We start from the raw sequence: 24,594 nt of genomic DNA, 5'->3' as shown, positions 1-24,594 counted from the left end.
CAATTGTACAGTAGCTGGAAGATTCTTTGGTATTGCCTTTCTTTAGGGTTGGAATGAAAATGGAACTTTTCCAGTCCTGAGGCCACTGCTTTTTCCAAATTTGCTGGCATATTAAGTGCAGCACTTTAACAGCATCATCTTTTAAGATTTGAAATAGCTCAGTTGAAATTCCATCACCTCCACTAGTTTTATTCATAGTAAATATTCTTAAGGCCCACTTGTCTTCACATTCCAGGAGGTCTGACTCTAAGTGAGTGACCAAACCATCATGGTTATCTGTGTCATTAAGACTGTTTATATACAGTTCTTCTGTGTTTTCTTGCCACCTCTTCCTGAATCTCCTCTGCTTCTGTTAGGTCCTTACTGTTTCTGTCTTTATCATGTCCATCCTTGCATGAAATGTTTCCTTGATATCTCCAGTTTTCTTGAAGAGATCTCTAGTCTCTCTCCTTCTATTGTTTTTGTGTGTTTTCTGCAATGTTTGCTTAAGAAGACCTTCTCATCTCTCCTTGCTATCCTCTGGAACTCTGCACTCAGTTGGGTATATCTTTCCCTTTCTCCCTTGCCTTTCACTTCTCTTCTTTCCTCAGCTATTTGCAAAGCCTCCTCAGACTACCACTTTGCCTTCTTGCATATCTTTTTCTTTGGGATGATTTTGGTCATTGCATCCTGTACAATGTTACAAACCTCATTTCACAGTTCTTCAGGCACTCTGTCTATGGGATCTAATCTCTTGAATCTATTCACCATTTCCACTGTATAACCATAATGGATTTGATTTAGGTCATTCCTGAATGGCCTAGAGGTTTCCCCTACTTTCTTCCATTTAAGCTTGAATTTTGCAATCAGGAGCTGATGATCTGAGCCACAGTCAGGCTCCAGGTCTTGTTTTTGTTGACTGTATAGAACTTGCTGCAAAGAATATAATCAATCTGATTTTGGTATTGACCATTTAATGACGTCCATGTGTAGAGTCATCTCTTGGGTTGTTGAAAAAGGGTGTTTGCTATGACCAGTGTGTTATGTGTTCTCTTGACAAAACTCTGTTAGCCTTTGCCCTTCTTCATTTTCTACTCCAAGGTCAAACTTACTCCAGGTATCTCTTGACTTTCTACTTTTGCATTCCAATCCCCTGCAATGAAAAGGACATCTTTTATTTATTTATTTTCTTTTTGGTGTCAGTTCTAAAAGGTCTTATAGGTCTTCATAGAAAGAGTCAACTTCAGCTTCTTTGGCATCAGTGGTTGGGGAAAAGCCTTGGATGGTTTGCTTGGAAATGAACAAAGATCACTCTGTCATTTTTGAGATCACACCCAAGTACTGCATTTCAGACACTTTTGTTGACTATGAGGGCTACTCCATTTCTTCAAAGGGATTCTTGCCCACAGGAGTACATATGATGCTCATCTGAATTAAATTCACCCATTCCCCGTCCATTTTGGTTCACTCACTGATTCCTAAGATGTGGATGTTCACCCTTGCCATCTCCTGCTTGATCACATTCAATTTATCTTGATTCATGGACCTAACATTCCAGGTTCCTATGCACATTGTTCTTTACAGCATCAGACTTTACTTTCACCACTAGTCACATCCACAACTGCGTGTCATTTCCACTTTGGTCCCGCTGCTCATCTTTCTGGAGCTATTAGTGATTGCCCTCTGCTCTTCCCCAGTAGCATATTGGATACCTTCCCACCTGGGGTCTTAATTCCAGTGTCATATCTTTTTGCTTTTTCATACTATTTGTGGGGTTCTTCTCATAACAAGAATAATGGAGTGGTTTGCCATTTCCTCCTCTGGCAGGCCATATTTTGTCAGACCTCTTCACTATGGCCCATCTATCTTGGGTGGCCCTACATGACATGGCTCATAGCTTCATTGAGTTATGCAAGCCCCTTCACCATGACAAGGCTGTGACCCATGAAGATATCAGTATATTTTATACATATTATACATTATATGTTACTGTATATATTATGTATATAGTAAAAACTACTTGATTAAAGCCAACAAATTGATCAATTGATGATACCAATACGTGTAACAGGCTAAATAAGCCACATTATGTCCAGAGAATGGGCTACTTTGTGGCTGAGAATGGAATGAAGAATATCTGAACATATTACTATAAAGTAATCTCTGGGATAAATTGTTAAATGAGAAAAAGCAACTTGGAGTTAAGTGTGTGTATTATATAACCATTTATCTAAGAAACAAAGGAGCTACAGATATGCAAAAATGTTTTTGAAATAGCATAAGAAGGAAAATTTTAAATTATAAAAATGACTATCTATGGGGAGCAAGGGAATGCATAGAGGGATTAGGGATAACTTCCTTGGATAAGCCTCGCTTTGTAGAATTTACTTTGGAGCCACACATACTTTGTGTAATTACACAAACAAATTTAGAAAGTGATTCCTAGAAATGCAAAGAAAACACTGGTGATGTGCTCCATTCCATGCATGTTGATGATGATATATGGTCCAAGTTTTCACCTCAGGTAGTTACCGTCCAGCTGGACACAGACATTTAGGTATAGTTCGATGTGCGAAATTCTAGTGTTGCAAATGTAATCAAGTAGAATGGAGGAGCAGATGATTTTTCTTTAAATGTGTCAAGGAAAACCATAAGAAGAGACTTCTAAGCTGGAACTCAAAGGAAAAATAAAAAGTACTGAGTTGTTATAGGAAAAGGAACATTCTAAGGAGATATAACAGCATGATCAAAGGTGTGGAATTAGTGCTATGTATACTTCATAGACCGGCTTCTACAGTGGCTCAGCTGGTAGAGAAACTGCCTGCCAGTGCAGGAGACACAAGAGAGGTAGCTCAGTCCCTGATCAGGAAGACCCCCTGGAGAAGGCAATGGCACCCCACTCCAGTACTCTTGCCTGAAGGATCCAATGGGCAGAGAGGAGCCTGGTAGGCTGCAGCCCATGGGATCGCGAAGAGTCAGACACAACTGAGCGACTTCACTTTCACTTTTCATTTTCATGCACTGGAGAAGGAAATGGCAACCCACTCCAGAGTTCTTGCCTGGAGAATCCCAGGGACGGGGGAGCCTGGTGGGCTGCCGTCTATGGGGTCACACAGAGTCAGACACGACTGAAGCGACGCAAAAGAAGAAGAATACTTCATAGACTGGCTTCCACAGTGGCTCAGCTGGTAAAGAAACTGCCTGCCAATGCAGGAGACACAAGAGAGGTAGCTCAGTCCCTGATCAGGAAGATCCCCTGGAGAAGGAAATGGCACCCCACTCCAGTACTCTTGCCTGAAGGATCCCATGAACACAGGAGCCTGGTGGGCTACAGCCATGGGGTCACAAAGAGCTGGACAAGACTGAGTGTTCATGCACACATACACATACTTTATAGATGATTAATATTATAGGATTTGCAACCTTCATTCATTCTTATGTGGGCTCATAGAGAATACCAAGTACCTCATGGTGTCTTTGAGAAGAAAAATCAAGATAATAATTGCAAAACATTCAGCAGAATATTGGGCACATGGCAAGCCCATAAATAGTAGCCATCTATATTATCTCATTTTTCATTAAAAGTATGTAATGCTTGTTTTATTTATTTTTGGCATTATTCTGGCCTTTTAATAGATGACATATTATTGGAAAGAAAGAAATAACAAATATAAAATATATAATTTTAAGGCAAAAATAATATTTTAAGATTTAATGAGGTACCACTTCACACCAGTCAGAATGGCTGCAATACAAAAGTCTGCAAGCAATAAATGCTGGAGAGGGTGTGGAGAAACGGGAACCCTCTTACACTGTTGGTGGGAATGCAAACTAGTACAGCCACTATGGAGAACAGTGTGGAGATTCCTTAAAAAATTGCAGGGACTGCCTTATGACCCACCAATCCCACTGCTGGGCATACACACCGAGGAAACCAGAATAGAAAGAGACACATGTACCCCAATGTTCATCGCAGCACTGTTTATAATAGCCAGGACATGGAAACAACCTAGATGTCCATCAGCAGATGAATGGATAAGAAATTCTGTGGTACATATACACAATGGAGTATTACTCAGCCATTAAAAAGAATTCATTTGAATCAGTTCTAATGAGGTGGGTGAAACTGGAGCCGATTATACAGAGTGAAGTAAGCCAGAAAGAAAAACACCAATACAGTATACTAACATATATATATGGAATTTAGAAAGATGGTAATGATGACCCTGTATGCGAGACAGCAAAAGAGACACAGATGTGTAGAGCAGACTTTTGGGCTCTGAGGGAGAGGGAGAGGGTGGGATGATTTGGGAGAACGGCATTGAAACATGTATACTATCATGTAAGAAACGAATCACCAGTCTATGTCTGATGCAGGATACAGCATGCTTGGGGCTGGTGCATGGGGATGACCCAGAGAGATGTTATGGGGAGGGAGGTAGGAGGGGGGTTCATGTTTGGGAACTCATGTACACCCGTGGTGGATTCATGTCAATGTATGGCAAAACCAATACAGTATTGTAAAGTAAAATAAAGTAAAAATAAAAATTTTTTTTAAAAAAGAGTAATCAGAGAACTGTTTAAGCTAAGGCCAAGGATCTATAACTATTATGAAAAAGAAACATTAGTTCCAATATATTGGGCGGAAGGTTTTCCCAGGATATTTTTATTATAATATTTTATTGAAGTATAGTTGATTTACATTGTGTTAGTTTCTGTTGTACAGCAAAGTAAGCCAGTTCCACATACACTTATGAAAGTGAAAGTAAAATTCACTCAGTCGTGTCCAACTCTTTGCGACCCCTTGGACTATACAGTCCATGGAATTCCCCAGGCCAGAATACTGGAGTAGGTAGCCATTCCCTTCACCAGGGGATCTTCCCAACCCAGGGATCGAACCCATGTCTCCTGCATTGCAGGTGGATTCTTTACCAGCTGAGCCAGTAGGGAAGACCAAGAATACTGGTGTGGGTAGCCTGTCTCTTCTCCAGCGAATCTTCCTGACCCAGGTATCAAACCAAGGTCTCCTGCATTGCAGGCAGATTCTTTATCAACTGAACCATCAGGGAAGCCCACACATACACATATGTCCACTCTTTTTTAGATGCTGTTTCCTTACAGGTACTACAGAGTATTGCGTAAAGTTTCCTGTGCTATTCAGTAGGTCCTCTTTATGTTAGTTGTCTATATACAGTAGTGTATATATAACAATCCCAATTTCCCAGCTTATCCTTGTTTTAAACACATAATACTTGTTTTGGAAACTCATGCTTTGGTGTTTTGACTACTTGTCAAAATCTTGCCTTTTAACACATTTGACTGTCTGTAGGATAATGAGCATGGAGAAGAAAATGGCAACCTACTCCAATAATCTTTTCTGGAAAATCCTATGGACACAGGAGCCTGCAGGGCTACAGTCCAAAGGGTCACAAAGAGTTGAACATGACTGAGCGACTAAGCTTGAGCAGGAGGATAAAAAGCAAGGCTTGCCTATTTATAGCCTCTTTAACCAGAATGACTTGAATTCAAAATTTTGAAAGAGTACAAGGAAAAAAGATGCTTTAAATGAATCCTTCTGTATAATGCGGAATTCATTGTATATGTTGGCTTATGAAGATAGGTCAAACCCACTTGCTTTTGGCACACTATAGGGAAAAGTTCTTACCACTGAAAAGGAAAAATTAGAAGCTAACTCTTGGGGTAGTCATTACAATGAGACTGGAAGTCTTTTGTAACCCCCTGACTCTCTAATCAGCCAGGAAACACATCCTAGTCTTCTCTCATTGTACAAAAGTGTGTCAATAAGCCTACCTCCCCACCACAGTCTCCCCACACTGTACATGAACTCCCAACAAGAGTCTTTCCTCTTATTTCCTTATCAGCACTCTACCTGTCAGTAGCGTGCATTATTTCCACTTTGACATAAAAAGAGACAGGGCCATTCTCAAAGTAGTATCATGGAGTTATACACAAAGAAGGAAAAAAAGTGACACATAAAAACTCAGTGATAGAATATCACATGATATTTCCAACTTAGAAGACACATTAGAGGAAGAAAAACAAAGTGGTTACACACGGTTTAACAAGATTAGAAACAAGAGAACAATTATAACAGTAGAAAAAGGAAATGAGGCTTTAGATATTGATGCTTAGATATTGGCATAATTAACTTCATAAACACAATTATGAACTTAGTAGTAATGTTAGTTGATTATCTAGTAGGAAAAATAACAAGGAAAAAGCATTGCTCACGGTAAGACCAGCTAAAAGCAGAGTATAAAAAGAGACAGGGGTAAGAAAACAGTCAAAAACAAGAAACCACCCTCTTGCAAGCCCACTTGTGGAACGCCACTGCTTCCATTGACACCATGGTCAGCTCCTGTTGTGGCTCCATCTGCTCTGACCAGAGCTGCGGCCGAAGTCTCTGCCAGGAGACCTGCTGCTCCCCCAGCTGCTGCCAGACCACCTGCTGCAGGACCACCTGCTGCCGCCCCAGCTGTGGTGTGTCCAGCTGCTGCCGCCCCGTCTGCTGCCAGCCCACCTGCCCTCGCCCCACCTGCTGCATCTCTAGCTGCTCCCGCCCCTCCTGCTGTGTTTCCAGCTGTGGCTCCAGCTGCTACAGGCCTACCTGCTGTGTCTCCAGCTGCTGCAGGCCCCAGTGCTGCCAGCCTGTGTGCTGCCAGCCCACCTGCCCTCGCCCCACCTGCTGCATCTCTAGCTGCTCCCGCCCCTCCTGCTGTGTTTCCAGCTGTGGCTCCAGCTGCTACAGGCCTACCTGCTGCATCTCCAGCTGCTGCAGGCCCCGGTGCTGCCAGCCTGTATGCTGCCAGCCCAGCTGCCCCCGCATCTCCAGCTGCTGCCGCCCCTCTTGCTGCGGCTCCAGCTGCTGCCGCCCGAGCTGCTGCCTGCGCCCAGTGTGCGGCCGGGTCTCCTGCCGCACCACTTGCTATCGCCCCACCTGTGTCATCTCCACCTGCCCCCGCCCCGTGTGCTGTCCCTCCTCTTGCTGCTGAGTCTCTGCTTTGACGAACTGCTTCCTCATTTCCTCCCTCCCCACGGTTGCAGAGCTTCTTTTTAAAATGTGGAGGGTTCAAGAGAACTGGTCTCTTGACTGTCATAAGTAAACATCAGGCATACTGAGCAAACGTTCTAACTTCTCTCCAAACTTCCCCCACTTCTAAATGTAATCACTCAGAATCTCCCAGCAAATAATTTCTCCCAACAGTCCTCCCTTTTTCTTCAGCACATCTATTTTTCATGCTTAAGGTACTTGTCTAAATCACTTGTGAGGCCACTGAATTTATCTCTCTGACATGGAAATCCAGTGAAGATTTTTTGGTGATTTTCTTATGTCCTGATATTTCCATGAACCTAAATAAATGTCCTCCTACTGGCACTGAAAATTGAATCTGATTGTTACTCTCTTTCTTTAAGTATTTACATTTTGATCCAAAGTAATTGCATTTTGCCTGCACCTGCCAAAGAACACAAATTAATCAACTTTCAGTTCAGTTCAGTTCAGTCGCTCAGTCGTGTCTGAATCTTTGTGACACCATGGACTGCGGCACGCCAGGCCTCCCTGTCCATCACCAACTCCTGGAGTTTACCTAAACTCATGTCCATTGAGTTGGTGATGCCATCAAACCATCTCATCCTCTGTCGTCCCCTTCTCCTCCCGTCCTCAATCTTTCCCAGCATCAGAGTCTTTTCAAATGAGTCAGTCAGTCCATCACATCAGATGCCCAAAGGATTGGAGTTTCAACTTCAACATCAGTTCTTCCTATGAATATTCAGGACTGATTTCCTTTAGGATGGACTACATGGATCTCCTTGCAGTCCAAGGGACTCTCAAAAGTCTTCTCCAACACCACAGTTCAAAAGCATCAATTGTTCGGTGCTCAGCTTTCTTTATGGTCCAACTCTCACATCCATATATGACTACTGGTAAAACCATAGATTTGACTAGATGGAACTTTGTTGAGAAAGCAATTTTCTGCTTTTTAATATGCTGTCTAGGTTGGTCATAACTTTCCTTCTAAGGAGTAAGCGTCTTTTAATTTCATGGCTGCAATCACCATCTGCTGTGATTTTGGAGCCCCAAAACAATAAAGTCTGCCACTGTTTCCATTGCTTCCCCATCTATTTGCCATGAAGTGATGGGACCAGATGCCATGATCTTAGTTTTCTGAATGTGGAGCTTTAAGCCAACTTTTTCATTTTCCACTTTCACTTTCATCAAGAGGCTCTTTAGTTCTTCTCCACTTTCTGCCATAAGGGTGGTATCATCTGCATATCTGAGGTTATTGATATTTTCCCGGCAATCTTGATTCCAGCTTGTGCTTCATCCAGCCCAGCGTTTCTCATGGTATACTCTGCATATAAGTTAAATAAGCAGGGTGACAATATACAGCCTTGACGTACTCCTTTTCCTATTTGGAAACAGTCTGTTGTAATACTGGAGTGGATTGCCATTCCATTCTCCAGGGATCTTTCTGCCCCAGGGATCAAACCCAGATCTCCTGCACTGCGGGCAGATTCTTTATCTCTGAGTCACCATGGAAGTTCCTACATATACAGGGGAGTTCTGCCTTATTCTGGTAGCCAGAGTTTCAGTACATTTGGTTTTCTATTATTATTCAGAATATTCAGTTTATTCTGCCTTATAGAGGGGCTACCTTCAGTGCCAAGAAAATGATATAAATGAATGAAACAGCCTGGTGACAGTTCCTAGGTATTCCTGGAGACTGTGATTTCATGTTCAAGACAAAAAAGGGACCTTTCCAGTGCAACTTCTGCTCACTTCCCTTCCCTTTCCTTCTAGAAGTGCTAATCCCAGGAACACTTCTCAATAAACATCCTGTTTGCTAATTTTTATCTCTGGGTCTGCTTGCTAGGGAACTCATACAGTCCCGAAAAGCAATTTGTAATTCACAACAGTTAATCTAAGAGCTGGAAAGACTGATTGAAATTTATTTTTCATCTTTAGTGTATAATAAGTAGGAGCTTTAAACATAAACATAGAAAACTTATGGAAATGAATCTGTAGAGACAACTGTGAATTTTATCTACAGTACATTTATTCTTTGCTAAGGATTTTATGTCACTTATACATCAATATCTGCTTTATTTAAAAATTTAAATAACACAAAAGAATGTGTTCAGAAGTGGGTTTCCTATTATTAGTTTTTGCCAATCCCACTGAAAACCTATTTATACAAACAGAGATACATTCTTATTGAATACATTTGCATCACATTTATGTCTTTATTCACAAACCTAGCTTTAGTTGCACATTTTTTTTGTTCTGATGTTTATTCAAATATTATTTTTTGGCCTTCAGGCAATGTTACATCCCTCCAATACAAGGTAAGTATATTATTTGACAGATTTGCTTACATATTTTTTATATTTATTGTTGAGAACTGTGAATACATGTTTCCCATCAGTTTTTATGAAGAAATCTTGCTAAGTGCATAAGAAATCTATCACTTTTCTAAGTCAGCCAACTTCACTGTTAAAAATAATATTCAGGAGATTCTTGGGATTTTCTAGACATATAATCATGGTGGTGAATAGCCTCCAGCCTCAGGTATGCCCCAGATTCATTCCCCAGTTACCCAGGTGGTAATCACATTATTAAGTCAGACTTATGGGTATTCTTTCGTCCCTGCCTTGCTTTCCCACTTCCTCATGTGTACCTCCCAGAATTTCCCCCCACTCCCAAGTGAACTACTTGCACTCACATCTTTGTCTCAGTATCTACTTTGGGTGCAATTCAAACAAAGACAATAGATGTTCAGCAAGTATTTTTAGCTGATTGACATTAACTTGATGGTGATTACTTCTCACAAAAGAGGGCTAAATTGGGATGTCTGTAAGTGAAGAGAAACAGTGTCAACATATGTGTTCACCTCTTTTCTATCATATCTGTTTCTGTGTTTATACAGCACATGTATCCATGGTGTCCTATAAGTAAGATCCACGCTATGGATCAAATTTGAACTTCCACAAATGTGTTTTATCAGGTGACACATTGCTTGCCACATGAGCAAATGTGGTTTTCCTCAAGTGTAACCATGATCCCTTTGTTTGGAATGTTTCTCCCACTTTTCTCAACCAGGCAAAACAGATGTATTTTTTAAAGGACCATTACATACCCTTAAGTCATCCAAAAGCCTTCATTTACTCGACAAATATTTGTCACTAATGTGCTCTGTCTCAGTGACACAATTAAATTTTATAGTTCATGCCTTCAGGGTATCTGCATCCCAGAACTGAAATGACCGAAAGTAACTGTGGCACAGCAGAGAGTGCAAAATTCGGAGCACAATGCAGGGACAAATTGTATTTGAACAGGGTAGTTACTCACTGGGAGGAAGCATCAGGGGAAACCTGGGGTATTGATAGAGGAATATAGTTTGCAAAGATAATGACAAAGATGAAACATTCCAGGAAGATGAAACGGCTTCAGCAAAGGCTTGCAAGCTTTATTCTCCACCTCTTCCTCAGCTGTCCTAAAACAGCTTGACTTCTGTTTAATCTTACACAAGTTTTTTTCTTTTTTCCTCAACAGTTCTATGCTTCTTTGGCCTATTGCTTAAAGAAGTATTAAGAATATACACTGTATTATATGCTGTATTAAAGATTCAAAACAAATATAAGATATTCAGCACAGTGCTTAGTGAACTCAGCATAATGCCTAGTGAATTTAGCATAATGCATAGTAAATACAAATGATAAATATCATTGTTCCTCAGATTTTATTGAAGATGTATGGAACATATCCACATACTATACATGCTAATTCTAGTTCTTCAGTTAAAAATAACATATGAAGCTCAATCTGGTGCTCTATGAAATCCTAGAGGGGTGGGATGGGATTGGGGTGGAGGGCAGATCAGAAGGAGGGGACATATATACATACTTATGGCTGAATCACATTGTTGTACTGTAGAAAGCTATACAACCTTGTAAAGGATTTATCCTCCATTTAAAAAATAAAGACTTAAAAAAATAATGTTGATGTATGGCAAAATCAACACAATATTGTAAAGTAATTAACCTCCAATTAAAATAAATAAATTTATATTAAAAAAATAACGGTCATTCTTTTGAAAATGAAAGTCGCTCAGTCGAGTCCAGCTCTTCGTGATCCCATTGACTACACAGTCCATAGTATTCTCCAGGTCAGATTACTGGAATGGGTAGTCATTCCCTTCTCCAGGGGATCTTCCCAACCCAGAGATCAAACTCAGGTCTCCCACATTGCAGGCGGATTCCTTTCTGGCTGAGCTATCAGGGAAGCCCTTCTTTCAGCTATTGCCAGACTGTTTCTTATGCATGTGTCTCATTCAAGTATCTACGGGAAAAAGATGAGGAGTTATCTGTCAAGTTCTCTTACTATCCAACAGAATGTCTTGGATCCATATTATTGGAGGCTTAATGACTCCAAACATGTTTGTAATTACTGAATGTTTTTGTAATGAAATATCTTGTGTACAAGTTTGACAACTAAAAGATAAATCAAAATATCCCATTCTTGTTGCCAAGCCTGGGAGACACAGTAAAAATGTGTTTCTTCTACGTAAAAGCTGTGACTATAGCTAAGTGCTTCTGACAGTAAAGCCCAAACAGACACAGAATTTGAAATTTTGTTGTGGTCTAACTATCTTCCTGACCATCAAAATGCCTACAGAGTATCACAATCATCCCTATTATTTGTGGGACAACCCCCCCACAAACATCTTTCTTTCCATATCCTTTCCAGTGCTTCACCTTATCAGCACATGTTCCCCTCACCCTTGACACCAAAATATACATAAGTCATATAAGAAACTTTTTCTCTGTGATGTTCAGAGGGCAGTGACAGGAGAGAATATCACATTCAAACAAAAATGTTAGAGTTATATGACTAATGCTTTGTTAAGACATTGAACACACCAAGAGCAAAACTGACACCCACTAAGGAGAATTTGGATATGGCTTTCAATTGGACACACATGAGCAATATCAGGAAAAGGAAAAGTTTTATTTTCTCCAATTTGTAATACTGCATGAGAAACACACAATTATGTAATTAAATGATCAATTTTCCTAGGAGGGTAAACAATAACAAGGAAATAATGATGTCATGATAGCAGCTCTTCAGCAGAGTATAAAGGGAGCTGTGGGCAGAGGAGACACTCAGACTCAAGAAACTCACTTTCCTGGAAATTCACCCAGAACCTCCACCCTCTGACACCATGGTCAGCTCCTGTTGTGGCTCTGTCTGCTCTGACCAGAGCTGTGGCCGAAGTCTCTGCCAGGAGACCTGCTGCCGCCCCGTCTGCTGCCAGACCACCTGCTGCAGGACCACCTGCTGCCGCCCCAGCTGTGGTGTGTCCAGCTGCTGCCGCCCCGTCTGCTGCCAGCCCACCTGCCCTCGCCCCACCTGCTGCATCTCTAGCTGCTACCGCCCCTCCAGCTGTGGGTCCAGCTGTGGTTCCAGCTGCTGCAGGCCTACCTGCTGCATCTCTAGCTGCTGCAGGCCCCAGTGCTGCCAGCCTGTGTGCTGCCAGCCCACCTGCCCTCGCCCCACCTGCTGCATCTCTAGCTGCTACCGCCCCTCCTGCTGTGGGTCCAGCTGTGGGTCCAGCTGCTGCAGGCCTACCTGCTGCATCTCCAGCTGCTGCAGGCCCCAGTGCTGCCAGCCTGTGTGCTGCCAGCCCACCTGCCCCCGCATCTCCAGCTGCTGCCGCCCCTCTTGCTGTGGCTCCAGCTGCTGCCGCCCGAGCTGCTGCCTGCGCCCAGTGTGCGGCCGGGTCTCCTGCCGCACCACTTGCTATCGCCCCACCTGTGTCATCTCCACCTGCCCCCGCCCCGTGTGCTGTCCCTCCTCTTGCTGCTGAGTCTCTGCTTTGACGAACTGCTTCCTCATTTCCTCCCTCCCCACGGTTGCAGAGCTTCTTTTTAAAATGTGGAGGGTTCAAGAGAACTGGTCTCTTGACTGTCATAAGTAAACATCAGGCATACTGAGCACACGTTCTAACTTCTGTCCTAGCTCCCTCTCTTCTGAATGAGATCACTCAAAATCTCACAGGAAATTACAGTCTCCCAAAAACTCCTCCCTTTTTCTTCAGCACATCTATTTTTTGTACTTAAGGAATTTGTCTCCATCACTTCTGGGGCCACTGATTTTTCTCTCTCTGACATAGAATTCCAATGAACCTTTTGAGTATTCTTTCTTATGTCTTCTTATTTCCATGAACCAAAATAAATGTCCTCCTGGAACTGAGAATTGAATCTGATTGTTACTCTTTTTCTTTTTGTTTAAGCATTTACATTTTGATCAAAAGTAATTGTATTTTACCTGCACCTGAGAAACAGCACTAATTAATCAACATTCAAGAGAGGTCAAATGACATTGATCACTGCCTACTTATGTCTAGAAAACAGACAAATTAATCATTTTCTAGTCATTAGCGGGGAAAGGAGTTAAACAGAAGTGACAGAGCATCTATGAATATATTAACAAGAGGAAAGTTTTGAAAAGACTTAACACAATTTATGAATTTAACAATATCAGCTTTCAGAGTTTTTTCACCTATAAAAGCATTGCATAGATAGTTTAGTAAAGTCTATGTATTTTCTACTTCGGGTCACATGCAATGATTCCTTCATCCATATACAGAGTGAAAATGTTAGTCATTCAGCTGTGTCCAGCTCTTTGCGACCCCATGGATTATAGCCCACCAGGTTGCTCTGTCCATGGAATTCTGCAGCCAAGAATACTGGAGTGGGTTGCCATTCCATTCTCTGGGGGATCTTTGTGCCCCAAGGATTGAACCCAGGCCTCCTGCACTGCGGGCAGATTCTTGATCTTCTGAGCCACCCTGGAAGCCCCTACATCTACAGTAGAGTTCTGCTTTATTCTGGTAGCCAGGGCTTCAGTACATTTGGTTTATTATTATTACTATTCAGAATATTCAGTGTATTCTGCCTTATAGAGGGGCTACCTTTAGTGCCAGGCAGGTGATATAAAGCAATGAAACAGACGTGGTGATGGTTCCTAGGTATTCCTGGAGACTGTGATTTTATGTTCAAGACCTTTCCAGTGCCATGCTTAGATGTCCACTGAAACTCTATCCCAGCTTGATTTCTCCAGCTGTCCACTTCTGCTCACTTCCCTTCCCTTTCCTTCTAGAAGTACTAATTCCAAGAGCACTTCTCGATAAACATCCTGTTTACTAGTTTTCATCTCTGGGTCTCCTTCCTAGGGAACTCAAACAGTCCCAAAAAGCAATATGTAAATCACAACAGTTAATCTGAGAGCTGGAAAGACTGCCTGAAATCTAGTTTTCATCTTTTAGTGTAAAATAAGTAGGAGCTTAAACATAAATGTAGAAAACTTATGGAAATGAATCTGTGGAGAGAACTGCGAATTTTATCTGAAGTACTTTTATTCTTTTCTAAGGATTTTATGTCACTTATACACATGCTTTTTCTAAAAATCTAAATAACAAAAGGACGTGATCAAGTGAGTTTCCTATCAATAGTTGCCAGTCCCATTCAAAACCTATTTTTACAGAGATATATTCTTACTGAGTGCATTTGTATGACATTTATGTCTTTATTCATTAACCTAGCTGAATATTCATTAACCCAGTTGAATATTATTTTGTTCTGATGTTTATTCAAATAATAATTTTTGGCATTCAGGCAATGTTAATGCATTTCTCCAATAGCAAGTAAGTATATTATTTGACAGATTTATTTACGTATTTTTTATATTTCTTATTAAGGACTGTGAATACATGTTTCCCGTTACATTTTATGAAGAAATATTGCTAAGTGCACAGGAAATCCATCCATTTTCTAAGCCAGCCAACTTCACTGTTAACAATAATATTCAGCTGATTCTGTGGGATTTTCTAGACATATAGTCATGGTAGCTAATATCCTCCAGCCTCAGTATGTCCCCATATTCATTCCTCAGTTACCCTGGTGGTAACTGGTAACCACATAATTAACTCAGAGTTGAGGGTTTTTCTTCATTGCTGCCTTGTTTTCCAACTTCCTCATGTATACTTCCCAGAATACCTTCCCATACTACTTTGGGTGAAATTCAAACATAGACAATGGATGTTCAGCCAATAATTTTAGCTGATTAACATTAAACCAGTGATGGTGGTTACTTCTCACAAAAGAGGGCTAACTTGGGATGTCTGGAAAAGAAGAGAACCAGTGTCAATACTTGTGTTCACCTCTTTTCTATCATATCTGTTTCTGTGTTTATACAACAAATGTGTCCATGGTGTCCTATAAGTAAATTCCATTTTATGGATCGAATTTGAACTTCCATAAATGTGTTCTATCAGGTGACACGTTGCTTGCCACATGAGCAAATGTGGTTTTCCTCAAGTGTAACCACGATCCCTTTGTTTGGAATGTTTCTCCCACTTCTCTCAACCAGGCAAAACAGACTATTTTTTAAAGGACCATTACATACCCATAAGTCACCCAAAAGCCTTCATTCACTCGATAAACATTGTCACTAATGTGCTCTGTCTCAGTAACAAAGTTAAATTTTATAGTTCATGCCTTCACGGGATCTGCATCACAGAAGTGGAATGACAGATAATAACTGTGGCACAGCAGAGAGTGCAAAATTCAGAGCACAATGCAGGGACAAATTATATTTGAATGGGGCAGTTACTCATTGGGGGGAAGCATTCATGGGAAACCTGGGGTATTGACAGAGGAATAGGAGTTTGCAGAGATAACGACAATGATGAAACGTTCCAGGAAGATGAAACAGCTTCAGCAAAGGCGTACAAGCTTTATTTTCCACCTCTTCCTCAGCTGTCCTAAAACAGCTTAACTTCTGTTTAATCTTACACAAGTCTTTTTTCTTTTTCCTCTTTCCTCTTAACATTTCTATGCTTCTTTCCCTACTGCTTAAAGAACTAGTAAGAATACACACTATATTATATGCTGTATTAACGATTCAAAACAAATATAAGATATTCAGCACAATGCTTAGTGAACTCAGCACAGTGCCTAGTGAATTTAGCATAATGCACAGTAAATACTCTACGAATGATAAATATCATTATCCCTCACTTTTACTGAAGATGTATGGAACTTGTCCACATACTGTATATGTTGATTTCAGTTCTTCAGTTAAAAAAAAGACATAGGAAGCTCAGTCCGGTGCTCTATGAAAACCTAGAGGGGTGGGATGGGATTGGGTTGGGAGGGCGGATCAGAGGGAGGGGACATATATATACTTATGGCTGAATCACATTGTTGTACTGCAGAAAGCTACACAACCTTGTAAAGGAATTATCCTCCAATTAAAAAATAAAGACTTAAAAAAATAACTGTCATTCTTTCAAAAATGAAAGTCACTCAGTCGAGTCTAGCTGTTTGTGATCCCATTGACTACACAGTCCACAGAATTCTCCAGGTCAGATTACTGGAATGGGTAGCTGTTTCCTTCTCCAGGGATCTTCCTAACCCAGAGATCAAACCGAGGTCTCCCACACTGCAGGCAGATTCCTTTCTGGCTGAGCTATCAGGGAAGCCCTTCTTTCAGCTATTGCCAGACTGTTTCTTATGCATGTGTCTCATTCAAGTATCTACAGGAAAAAGATGAGGAGTTATCTGTCAAGTTCTCTTACTATCCAACAGAAAGTCTTGGATCCATATTATTGAAGGCTTAACAACTCCAAACATGTTTGTAATTACTGAATGCTTTTGTAATGAAATATCCTGTGTACGAGTTTGACAACTAAAAGATAAATCAAAATATCCCATTCTTGTTGCCTAGCCTGGGAGACATACAGCAAAAATATTTTTCTTCTATGTAAAAGTTGTGAGTATTGCTAAGTGATTGATACAGTGGAATGAAATCAGACACAGAATTTGAAACTTCCTTGTGGTCTAACTATCTTCCTTACCATCCAAGATGCCCACATAGGATATCAATCATCCATATTATTTGTGGGACATCATCCCCCCAGACATCTTTCTTTCTGATTCGTTTCCAGTGTTTCACCTGACCAGCACTTTTTCTCCTTGTCCTTGACAACAAAATATACATGAGCCATATAAGAAACTTTTTCTCTCTGAAGTTCAGAGAGCGATGATAGGAGAGAATGTCACATTCTAAAAAAAAGTGTTAGAGTCATACGACTAATGCTTTGTGAGACATTGAACCCAGCAGGAGCAACAGTGACACCCACTACAGAAGAAGTGAGATAGGGCTTTCAATTGGACACACAGGAGCATACCAGGAAAAGGAAAAGAACTATTTTCTCCACTTTCAAATACTGAATGATAAACAAACAATTATGTAATTAAATGATCAATTTTCCTAGGAGGGTAAACAATAACGAGGAAATTATGATGTCATGGTAGCAGCTCTTCAGCAGGGTATAAATGGACTGCAGGCCGAGAAGACTCTCGGACTCAAGAAACTCATTTTCCTGGAAACTCACCCAGAACCTCCACCCTCTGACACCATGGTCAGCTCCTGTTGTGGCTCCGTCTGCTCTGACCTGAGCTGCGGCCGAAGTCTCTGCCAGGAGACCTGCTGCCGTCCGAGTTGCTGCCAGACCACCTGCTGCAGGACCACCTGCTGCCGCCCCAGCTGTGGTGTGTCCAGCTGCTGCCGCCCCGTCTGCTGCCAGCCCACCTGCCCTCGCCCCACCTGCTGCATCTCTAGCTGCTCCCGCCCCACCTGCTGTGGGTCCAGCTGTGGCTCCAGCTGCTACAGGCCTACCTGCTGCATCTCCAGCTGCTGCAGGCCCCAGTGCTGCCAGCCTGTGTGCTGCCAGCCCAGCTGTCCCCGCATCTCCAGCTGCTGCCGCCCCTCTTGCTGTGGCTCCAGCTGCTGCCGCCCGAGCTGCTGCCTGCGCCCAGTGTGTGGCCAGGTCTCCTGCCGCACCACTTGCTATCGCCCCACCTGTGTCATCTCCACCTGCCCCCGCCCCGTGTGCTGTCCCTCCTCTTGCTGCTGAATCTCTGCTTTGATGAACTGCTTCCTCATTTCCTCCTTCCCCACAGTTGCAGAGATCTTTTTAAAACGTGGAGGGTTCTAGAGAACTGGTCCCTTGAATTTCATAAGCAAACATCAGGTGTACTGAGCCCACATTTAACTTCTGTCCAAACTCCCTCCCTTCTAAATGAGATCACTCAGAATGTTCAAGGAAATTACGTTCTCCCAGCACTCTTCCTTATTTTTTTAGGACATATGTTCTTCATGCTTTAGGAATTGTCTCCATCACTTGTGGGGACACCGATTTTTCTCTCTCTGACATGGAAATCCATGTCAGATGTCAGATTTTTTGGTGTACTCTTTGTTAAAGATTTTCTTATGTCTTGTTATTTCCAAGAACCTAAATAAACGTCCTCCTAGTGACACTGAAAATTGAATTTGATTGTTACTCTCTTTCTTTTTTTTAAGTATTTACATTTCATTCCAAAGTAATTGTATTTCGCCTGTACTACCAAACAGCACAAATTGATCAACCTTCAAGAGAGGTCAAATAACACTGATCACTATTAGTTATGTTTAGAAAATAGATAAATAATCATTTTCTAGTCTTTATGGGGCAAAAGGGTGAAACTGTAGTGATAAGGCATCTATGAATATAATAACAGGAGGAACGTTTTGGAAAGAATGAACGCAATTCATGACTTTTAACACCACCACCTTTCAGGGTTTTTTTCACCCATAAAAGCAGTGGATAGATAGTTTAGTAAAGTCTATATATTTTCTGCTTCGGGTCCATGCCATGAGTCCTTCATCCACATACACAGTGAAAATGTTAGTCACTCAGCTGGCTCTAACTCTATGCGACCCCGTGGATTGTAGCCCAGCAGGCTCCTCTGTCCACAGTATTCTGCAGGCAAGAATACTGGAACGGGTTGCCATTCCATTCTCCAGGGGATCTTTCTGCCCCAGGGGTCGAACCCAGGTCTCCTGCATTGCTGACAGATTCTTTATCTTCTGAGCCACAATGGAAGCCCCTAGATATACAGTGGAGTTCTGTTTTATTTTTGTAGCCAGAGCTTCAATAGATTTGATTTATTATTATTATTCAGAATATTCAGTTTATTCTGCCTTATATTCAGTTTATTCTACCTTCAGTGCCAAGCAGGGGATATAAATGATTGAAACAGACTTGTGACAGTTCCTAGGTATTGCTGGAATGTGTGATTTTATGTCCAAGAAAAAAAAGGGACCTTTCCAGTGCCATGCTTAGATGTCCACTGAAACTTTTTCCTAGATTGATTTCCCCAGCTGTCCACTTCTGCTCACTTCCCTTCTCTTTCCTTCTAGAACTGCTAATCTCATGAGCACTTCTCAATAAACATCCTGTGTGCATATTTCAATCTCTGGGTCTGCTTCCTAGGGAACTCAAACAGTCCCCCAAAGCAACTGGTATTTCACAGTAATTAATCTGAGAGCTGGAAAGACTGCCTGAAATGTAGTTTTCATCTTTTAGTGTATAATATGTATGAGCTTAAACATAGACATAGGAAGCTTATGAAACTGAATCTGTAGAGAGAACTGTGAATTTTATCTAAATTACATATATTCTTTTCTAAAGGTTTTATGTCACTTATACATAAACACATGGCTTTTTAAAAAATTTAAATAACACAGAAGAATGTGATCAAAATTTAGTTTCCTATCATTAGGCTTTGGCAATCCCATTCAAAACCTAGTTTTAAAATGTAGATACATTCTTATTGAATGCATTTGTATGACATTTATGTCTTTATTCACTAACAAGCTTTAGTCATACATTTTTTTGTTGTGATGTTTACTCAAATATTTTTTGGCCTTCAGGAAATGTTAATACATTCCTCCAATACCAGGTAAGTATATTATTTTACAGATTTATTTACATATTTTTATATTTATTGCTCAGATCTGTGAATTCATTTTCCCATTACATTTTATGAGGAAATCCTGCTAAATGCATAGGAAATCCATCAGTTTTCTATATCAGCCAACTTCACTGTTGACAATAATATTCAGTTGATTTTGTGGGATTTTCTAGACATACAATCATGGCGGCTAATAGCCCCCAGCCTCAGGTATGTCGCCAGATTTATTCCCCAACTACCCACAGTGTAACCGCATTATTATAGACGTATGGGTTTTTCTTTCATTCCTGCCTTGCTTTCCCACTTCCTCAGGTGTACTTCCCGGAATCGCCCCCCAAAGTAAACTACTTGCACTCACATCTTTGTCTCAATATATACTTTTAAACCAGGGATGGTGGCTAATTCTCACAAAAGAGAGCTAAATTGGGATGTCTGGAAGTGAAGAGAACCAGTATCAATATATGTATTCACCTCCTTTCTATCATATCTGTTTCTGTGTTAATACAGTATATGTATCCATGGTGTCCTGTAACCATGATCCCTTTGTTTGGAATGTTTCTCCCACTTTTCTCCACCAGGCAAAACAGACATATTTTTTAAAGGACCATTACATACCCTTAATTTATCCAAAAGCCTTCATTCACTCGACAAACATTTGTCACTAATGTGCTCTGTCCCAGAAACAAAATTAAATTTTATAGTTCATGCCCTCAGGGTGTCTGCATCGCAGAGAGTGCAAAATTCAGAGCACAATGCAGGGACAAATTGTATTTGAACAGGGTAGTTAATCATTCGGAGGAAGCATACAGGGGAATCCTGGGTTTTGAGAGAGGAATAGGAGTTTGCAGAGATAACGACAAAGATGAAACATGGAATGAAGCGGCTTCAGCAAAGGCTTGCAAGCTTTATTTTTCACCCCTTCCTCAGCTGTCCTAAAACAGCTTAACTTCTGTTTAATGTTACAGAAGTGTTTTTTGTTTTTTTTTTCCCCCCCTGTTAACGTTTCTATGCTTCTTTGGCCTATTGCTTAAAGAAGTAGTAAGAAAACACACTATATTATATGCTGCATTAAAGATTCAAAACAAATATAAGATATTCAGCACAATGCTCAGTGAACTCAGCACAGTGTCTAGTGAGTTTAGCATAACGAATAGTAAATATTTCCCAAATGATAAATATTATTATTCCTCACCTTTTATTGAAGATGTGTGGGACTTTTCCACATACTATATATGTCGATTTTAGTTCTTCAGTTAAAAATAACATAGGAAGCTCAGTCCTATGCTCTATCACAACCTAGAGGGGTGGGATGTGATTGGAGTGGGAGGGCGGATCAGAGGGAGGGGATATATATATACTTATGGCTGAATCATATTGTTGTACTGCAGAAAGCTACACAACCTTGTAAAGGAATTATCCTCCAATTAAAAAATAAAGACTTAAAAAAATAACTGTCATTCTTTTGAAAATGAAAGTCGCTCAGTCATGTCCAGCTCTTTGTGACCCTATGGACTATACAGTGCATGGAATTATCCTGGTTAAAATACAGGCATGGGTAATTGTTCGCTTCTCCAGGGGATCTTCCCAACCCAGGAATCGAATCCAGGTCTCCCACATTGCAGGCGGATTTTTTCCCAGCTGAGCTATTGGGAAGCCCTTCTTTTAACTATTGCCAAACTCTTTTTAATGCATGCGTCTCATTCAAGCATACACAGGAAAAAATAAGGAGTTATCTGTCAAGTTCTCTTACTACCCAACAGAGTGTCTCGGATCCATATTATTGAAGGCTTAATAATTCCAAACATGTTTATATATAATGAATTCTTTTGTAATGAAATATCCTGTGTACAAGTCTGACAACTAAAAGATAAATCAAAATATCCCATTCTGGTTGCCTAGCCTGGGAGACTAGCCTGGGGAAAATGTGTTTCTTCTATTTAAAAGCTGTGAGTACTGTTAGCAGTGCTTGAGACAGTGGAATGAAATCAGACACATAATTTGAAACTTCCTTGTAGTGTAACTATCTTTCTCACCATCCAAGATGCCCACATAGGATCACATTCATCCATATAATATGTGGGACACCCTGCCCCCAAACATCTTTCTAATTCCTTTTCATGTTTAACCTCACCAGCACTTATTCCCCTCACCCTTGACAACAAAATATACATGAGTCATGTAAGAAACTTTTTCTCTCTGAATTTTGGAGAGCAGTGATAGGAGAGAATATCACATTCAAAAAATAAGTGTTAGAGTCATACGACTAATGCCTTGCAAGCATTGAACCAACCAGGAGTAAAGGTGACACCCACTAGGGAAGAACTAGGACAGGGCTTTCAATTGGATACACAGGCGCTTACCAGGAAAAGGAAAGGTATTGTTTTCTCCATTTTCGAATACTGAATACACACAGTTATGCAATTAAATGATCAATTTTCCTAAGAGGGTAAACAATAACAAGGAAATGATGTCATGATAGCAGCTCTTCTGCAGGGTATAAAGGGGGCTGCTGGCCGAGGAGACACTCAGACTCAAGAAATTCATTTTCCTGGAAACTCACCCAGAACCTCCACCCTCTGACACCATGGTCAGCTCCTGTTGTGGCTCCGTCTGCTCTGACCAGAGCTGTGGCCGAAGTCTCTGCCAGGAGACCTGCTGCCGCCCCAGCTGCTGCCAGACCACCTGCTGCAGGACCACCTGCTGCCGCCCCAGCTGTGGTGTGTCCAGCTGCTGCCGCCCCGTCTGCTGCCAGCCCACCTGCCCTCGCCCCACCTGCTGCATCTCTAGCTGCTCCCGCCCCTCCTGCTCTGTTTCCAGCTGTGGCTCCAGCTGCTACAGGCCTACCTGCTGCATCTCCAGCTGCTGCAGGCCCCAGTGCTGCCAGCCTGTGTGCTGCCAGCCCACCTGCCCTCGCCCCATCTGCTGCATCTCTAGTTGCTTCCGCCCCTCCTGCTGTGAGTCCAGCTGCTACAGGCCTACCTGCTGCGTCTCCAGCTGCTGCAGGCCCCGGTGCTGCCAGCCTGTGTGCTGCCAGCCCACCTGCCCCCGCATCTCCAGCTGCTGCCGCCCCTCTTGCTGTGGCTCCAGCTGCTGCCGCCCGAGCTGCTGCCTGCGCCCAGTGTGCGGCCGGGTCTCCTGCCGCACCACTTGCTATCGCCCCACCTGTGTCATCTCCACCTGCCCCCGCCCCGTGTGCTGTCCCTCCTCTTGCTGCTGAATCTCTGCTTTGAACGTACTGCTTCCTCATTTCCTCCCTCCCACGGTTGCAGAGCTTCTTTTTAACATGTGGAGGGTTCAAGAGAACTGGTCCCTTGAATTTCATAAACAAACACCAGACATACTGAGCCCACGTTCTATCTTCTCTCCAAAGTCCCTCCCATACAAATGAGATCACTCAGAATCTCCCAGGAAATTACAATTTCTAAACACTCCTCCCTTTTTCTTCAGGACATTTCTTAATGATGCTTAAGGAATTTGTCTCCATCACTTGTGGGTCCACTGATTTTTATCTCTGATATGGAAATACAACAAAGATTTTTTGGTGTACTCTTTGTTAAAGATTTTCTTATGTCTTGTTATTTCCATGAACCTAAATAAAGGTCCCCCTACTGGCACTGAAATTTGAATCTGATTGTTACTCTCTTTTTTTTAAAAGGGTTTACATATGGATCCAAAGTAATTGAATTTTGCCTGCATCTGCCAAACAGCACAAATTTATCAACCTTCAAGAGAGGTCAAATGACACTGATCACTACTAGTTATGTCTAGAATATAGATACATTAATCATGTTCTAGTCTTTATGGGGGAAAGGGGTGAAACTGAAGTGATAGAGCATCTGTGAATATAATAACATGAGAAAAGATTTAGAAAGATTGAACACAATTCATGATTTTTAACAACACCAGCTTTCAAGGTTTTTTCACCTATAAGGCAGTGGATAGATAGTTTAGTAAAGTCTATGTATTTTCTACACTGGGTCACATACAATGAGACTTTCGTCCACATACACAGTGAAAATGTTAGTCACTCAACTGGGTCTAACTTTATGCGACCCCGTGGATTGTAGCCCAGCAGGCTCCTCTGTCCACAGAATTCTGCAGGCAAGAACACTGGAGTGGGTTGCCATTCCATTCTCCAGGGGATCTTTCTGCCCCATGGATCAAACCCATGTCTCTTGCACTGAGGGCAGATTCTTTATCTTCTGAGCCAACATGGAAGCTCCTACAGGTATACAGTGGAATTCTGCTTTATTCTGGTAGCCAGGGCTTCAGTAGATTTGGTTTATTATTATTATTACTACTATTCAGAATATTCAGTTTATTCTGACTTATAGTAGGGCTACCTTCAGTGCCCAGCAGGTGGTATAAAGCAATGAAACAGACTTGGTGACAGTTCCTTGGTATTGCTGGTGACTGTGATTTTACATCCAACAAAAAAAAGGGACCTTTCCAGCGCCATGCTTAGATGTCCACTGAAACTCTATCCCAGCTTGATTTCTCCAACTGTCCACTTCTGCTCACTTCCCTTCTCTTTCCTCCTAGAAGTACTAGTCCCAAGAGCACTTCTCGATAAATGCCCTGTTTGCTAATTTTCACCTCTGTGTCTGCTTCCTAGGGAACTCAAACAGTCCTGAAAAGCAATTTGTAATTAACAACAGTTAATCTGAGATCTGGAAAGACTGCCTGCAGTATAGTTTTCATATTTTAGTGTATAGTAAGTAGAAGCTTAACATA

At 41.6% G+C, this 24,594-nt stretch overlaps 3 protein-coding genes across 3 annotated transcripts; all 3 read left to right on the top strand.

The window, feature by feature from the left end:
* The first annotated feature begins 6,347 nt into the window (after positions 1-6,347).
* LOC128065692 (keratin-associated protein 4-9-like) lies at positions 6,348-6,992 on the top strand. The gene has a single exon (XM_052658933.1). The coding sequence runs from the start codon at positions 6,348-6,350 to the stop codon at positions 6,990-6,992; it is 645 nt and encodes a 214-aa protein (XP_052514893.1).
* A 5,229-nt stretch (positions 6,993-12,221) lies between these two features.
* Positions 12,222-12,866, top strand: LOC128064865 (keratin-associated protein 4-9-like). The gene has a single exon (XM_052657846.1). The coding sequence runs from the start codon at positions 12,222-12,224 to the stop codon at positions 12,864-12,866; it is 645 nt and encodes a 214-aa protein (XP_052513806.1).
* Positions 12,867-17,483: 4,617 nt separating this feature from the next.
* On the top strand, positions 17,484-23,077 carry LOC128064961 (keratin-associated protein 4-11-like). Its single transcript, XM_052658004.1, has 2 exons — positions 17,484-17,954; positions 22,484-23,077. The coding sequence occupies exons 1-2, from the start codon at positions 17,484-17,486 to the stop codon at positions 23,075-23,077; spliced, it is 1,065 nt and encodes a 354-aa protein (XP_052513964.1).
* Positions 23,078-24,594: the final 1,517 nt, after the last annotated feature.

The sequence above is a fragment of the Budorcas taxicolor genome, chromosome 19 (genome assembly GCF_023091745.1).
Source record: "Budorcas taxicolor isolate Tak-1 chromosome 19, Takin1.1, whole genome shotgun sequence".
Lineage (NCBI taxonomy): Eukaryota > Metazoa > Chordata > Mammalia > Artiodactyla > Bovidae > Budorcas > Budorcas taxicolor.
The sequence above is the reverse complement of the archived record's forward strand: the minus strand, read 5'-3'. Positions and strand labels throughout refer to the sequence as shown.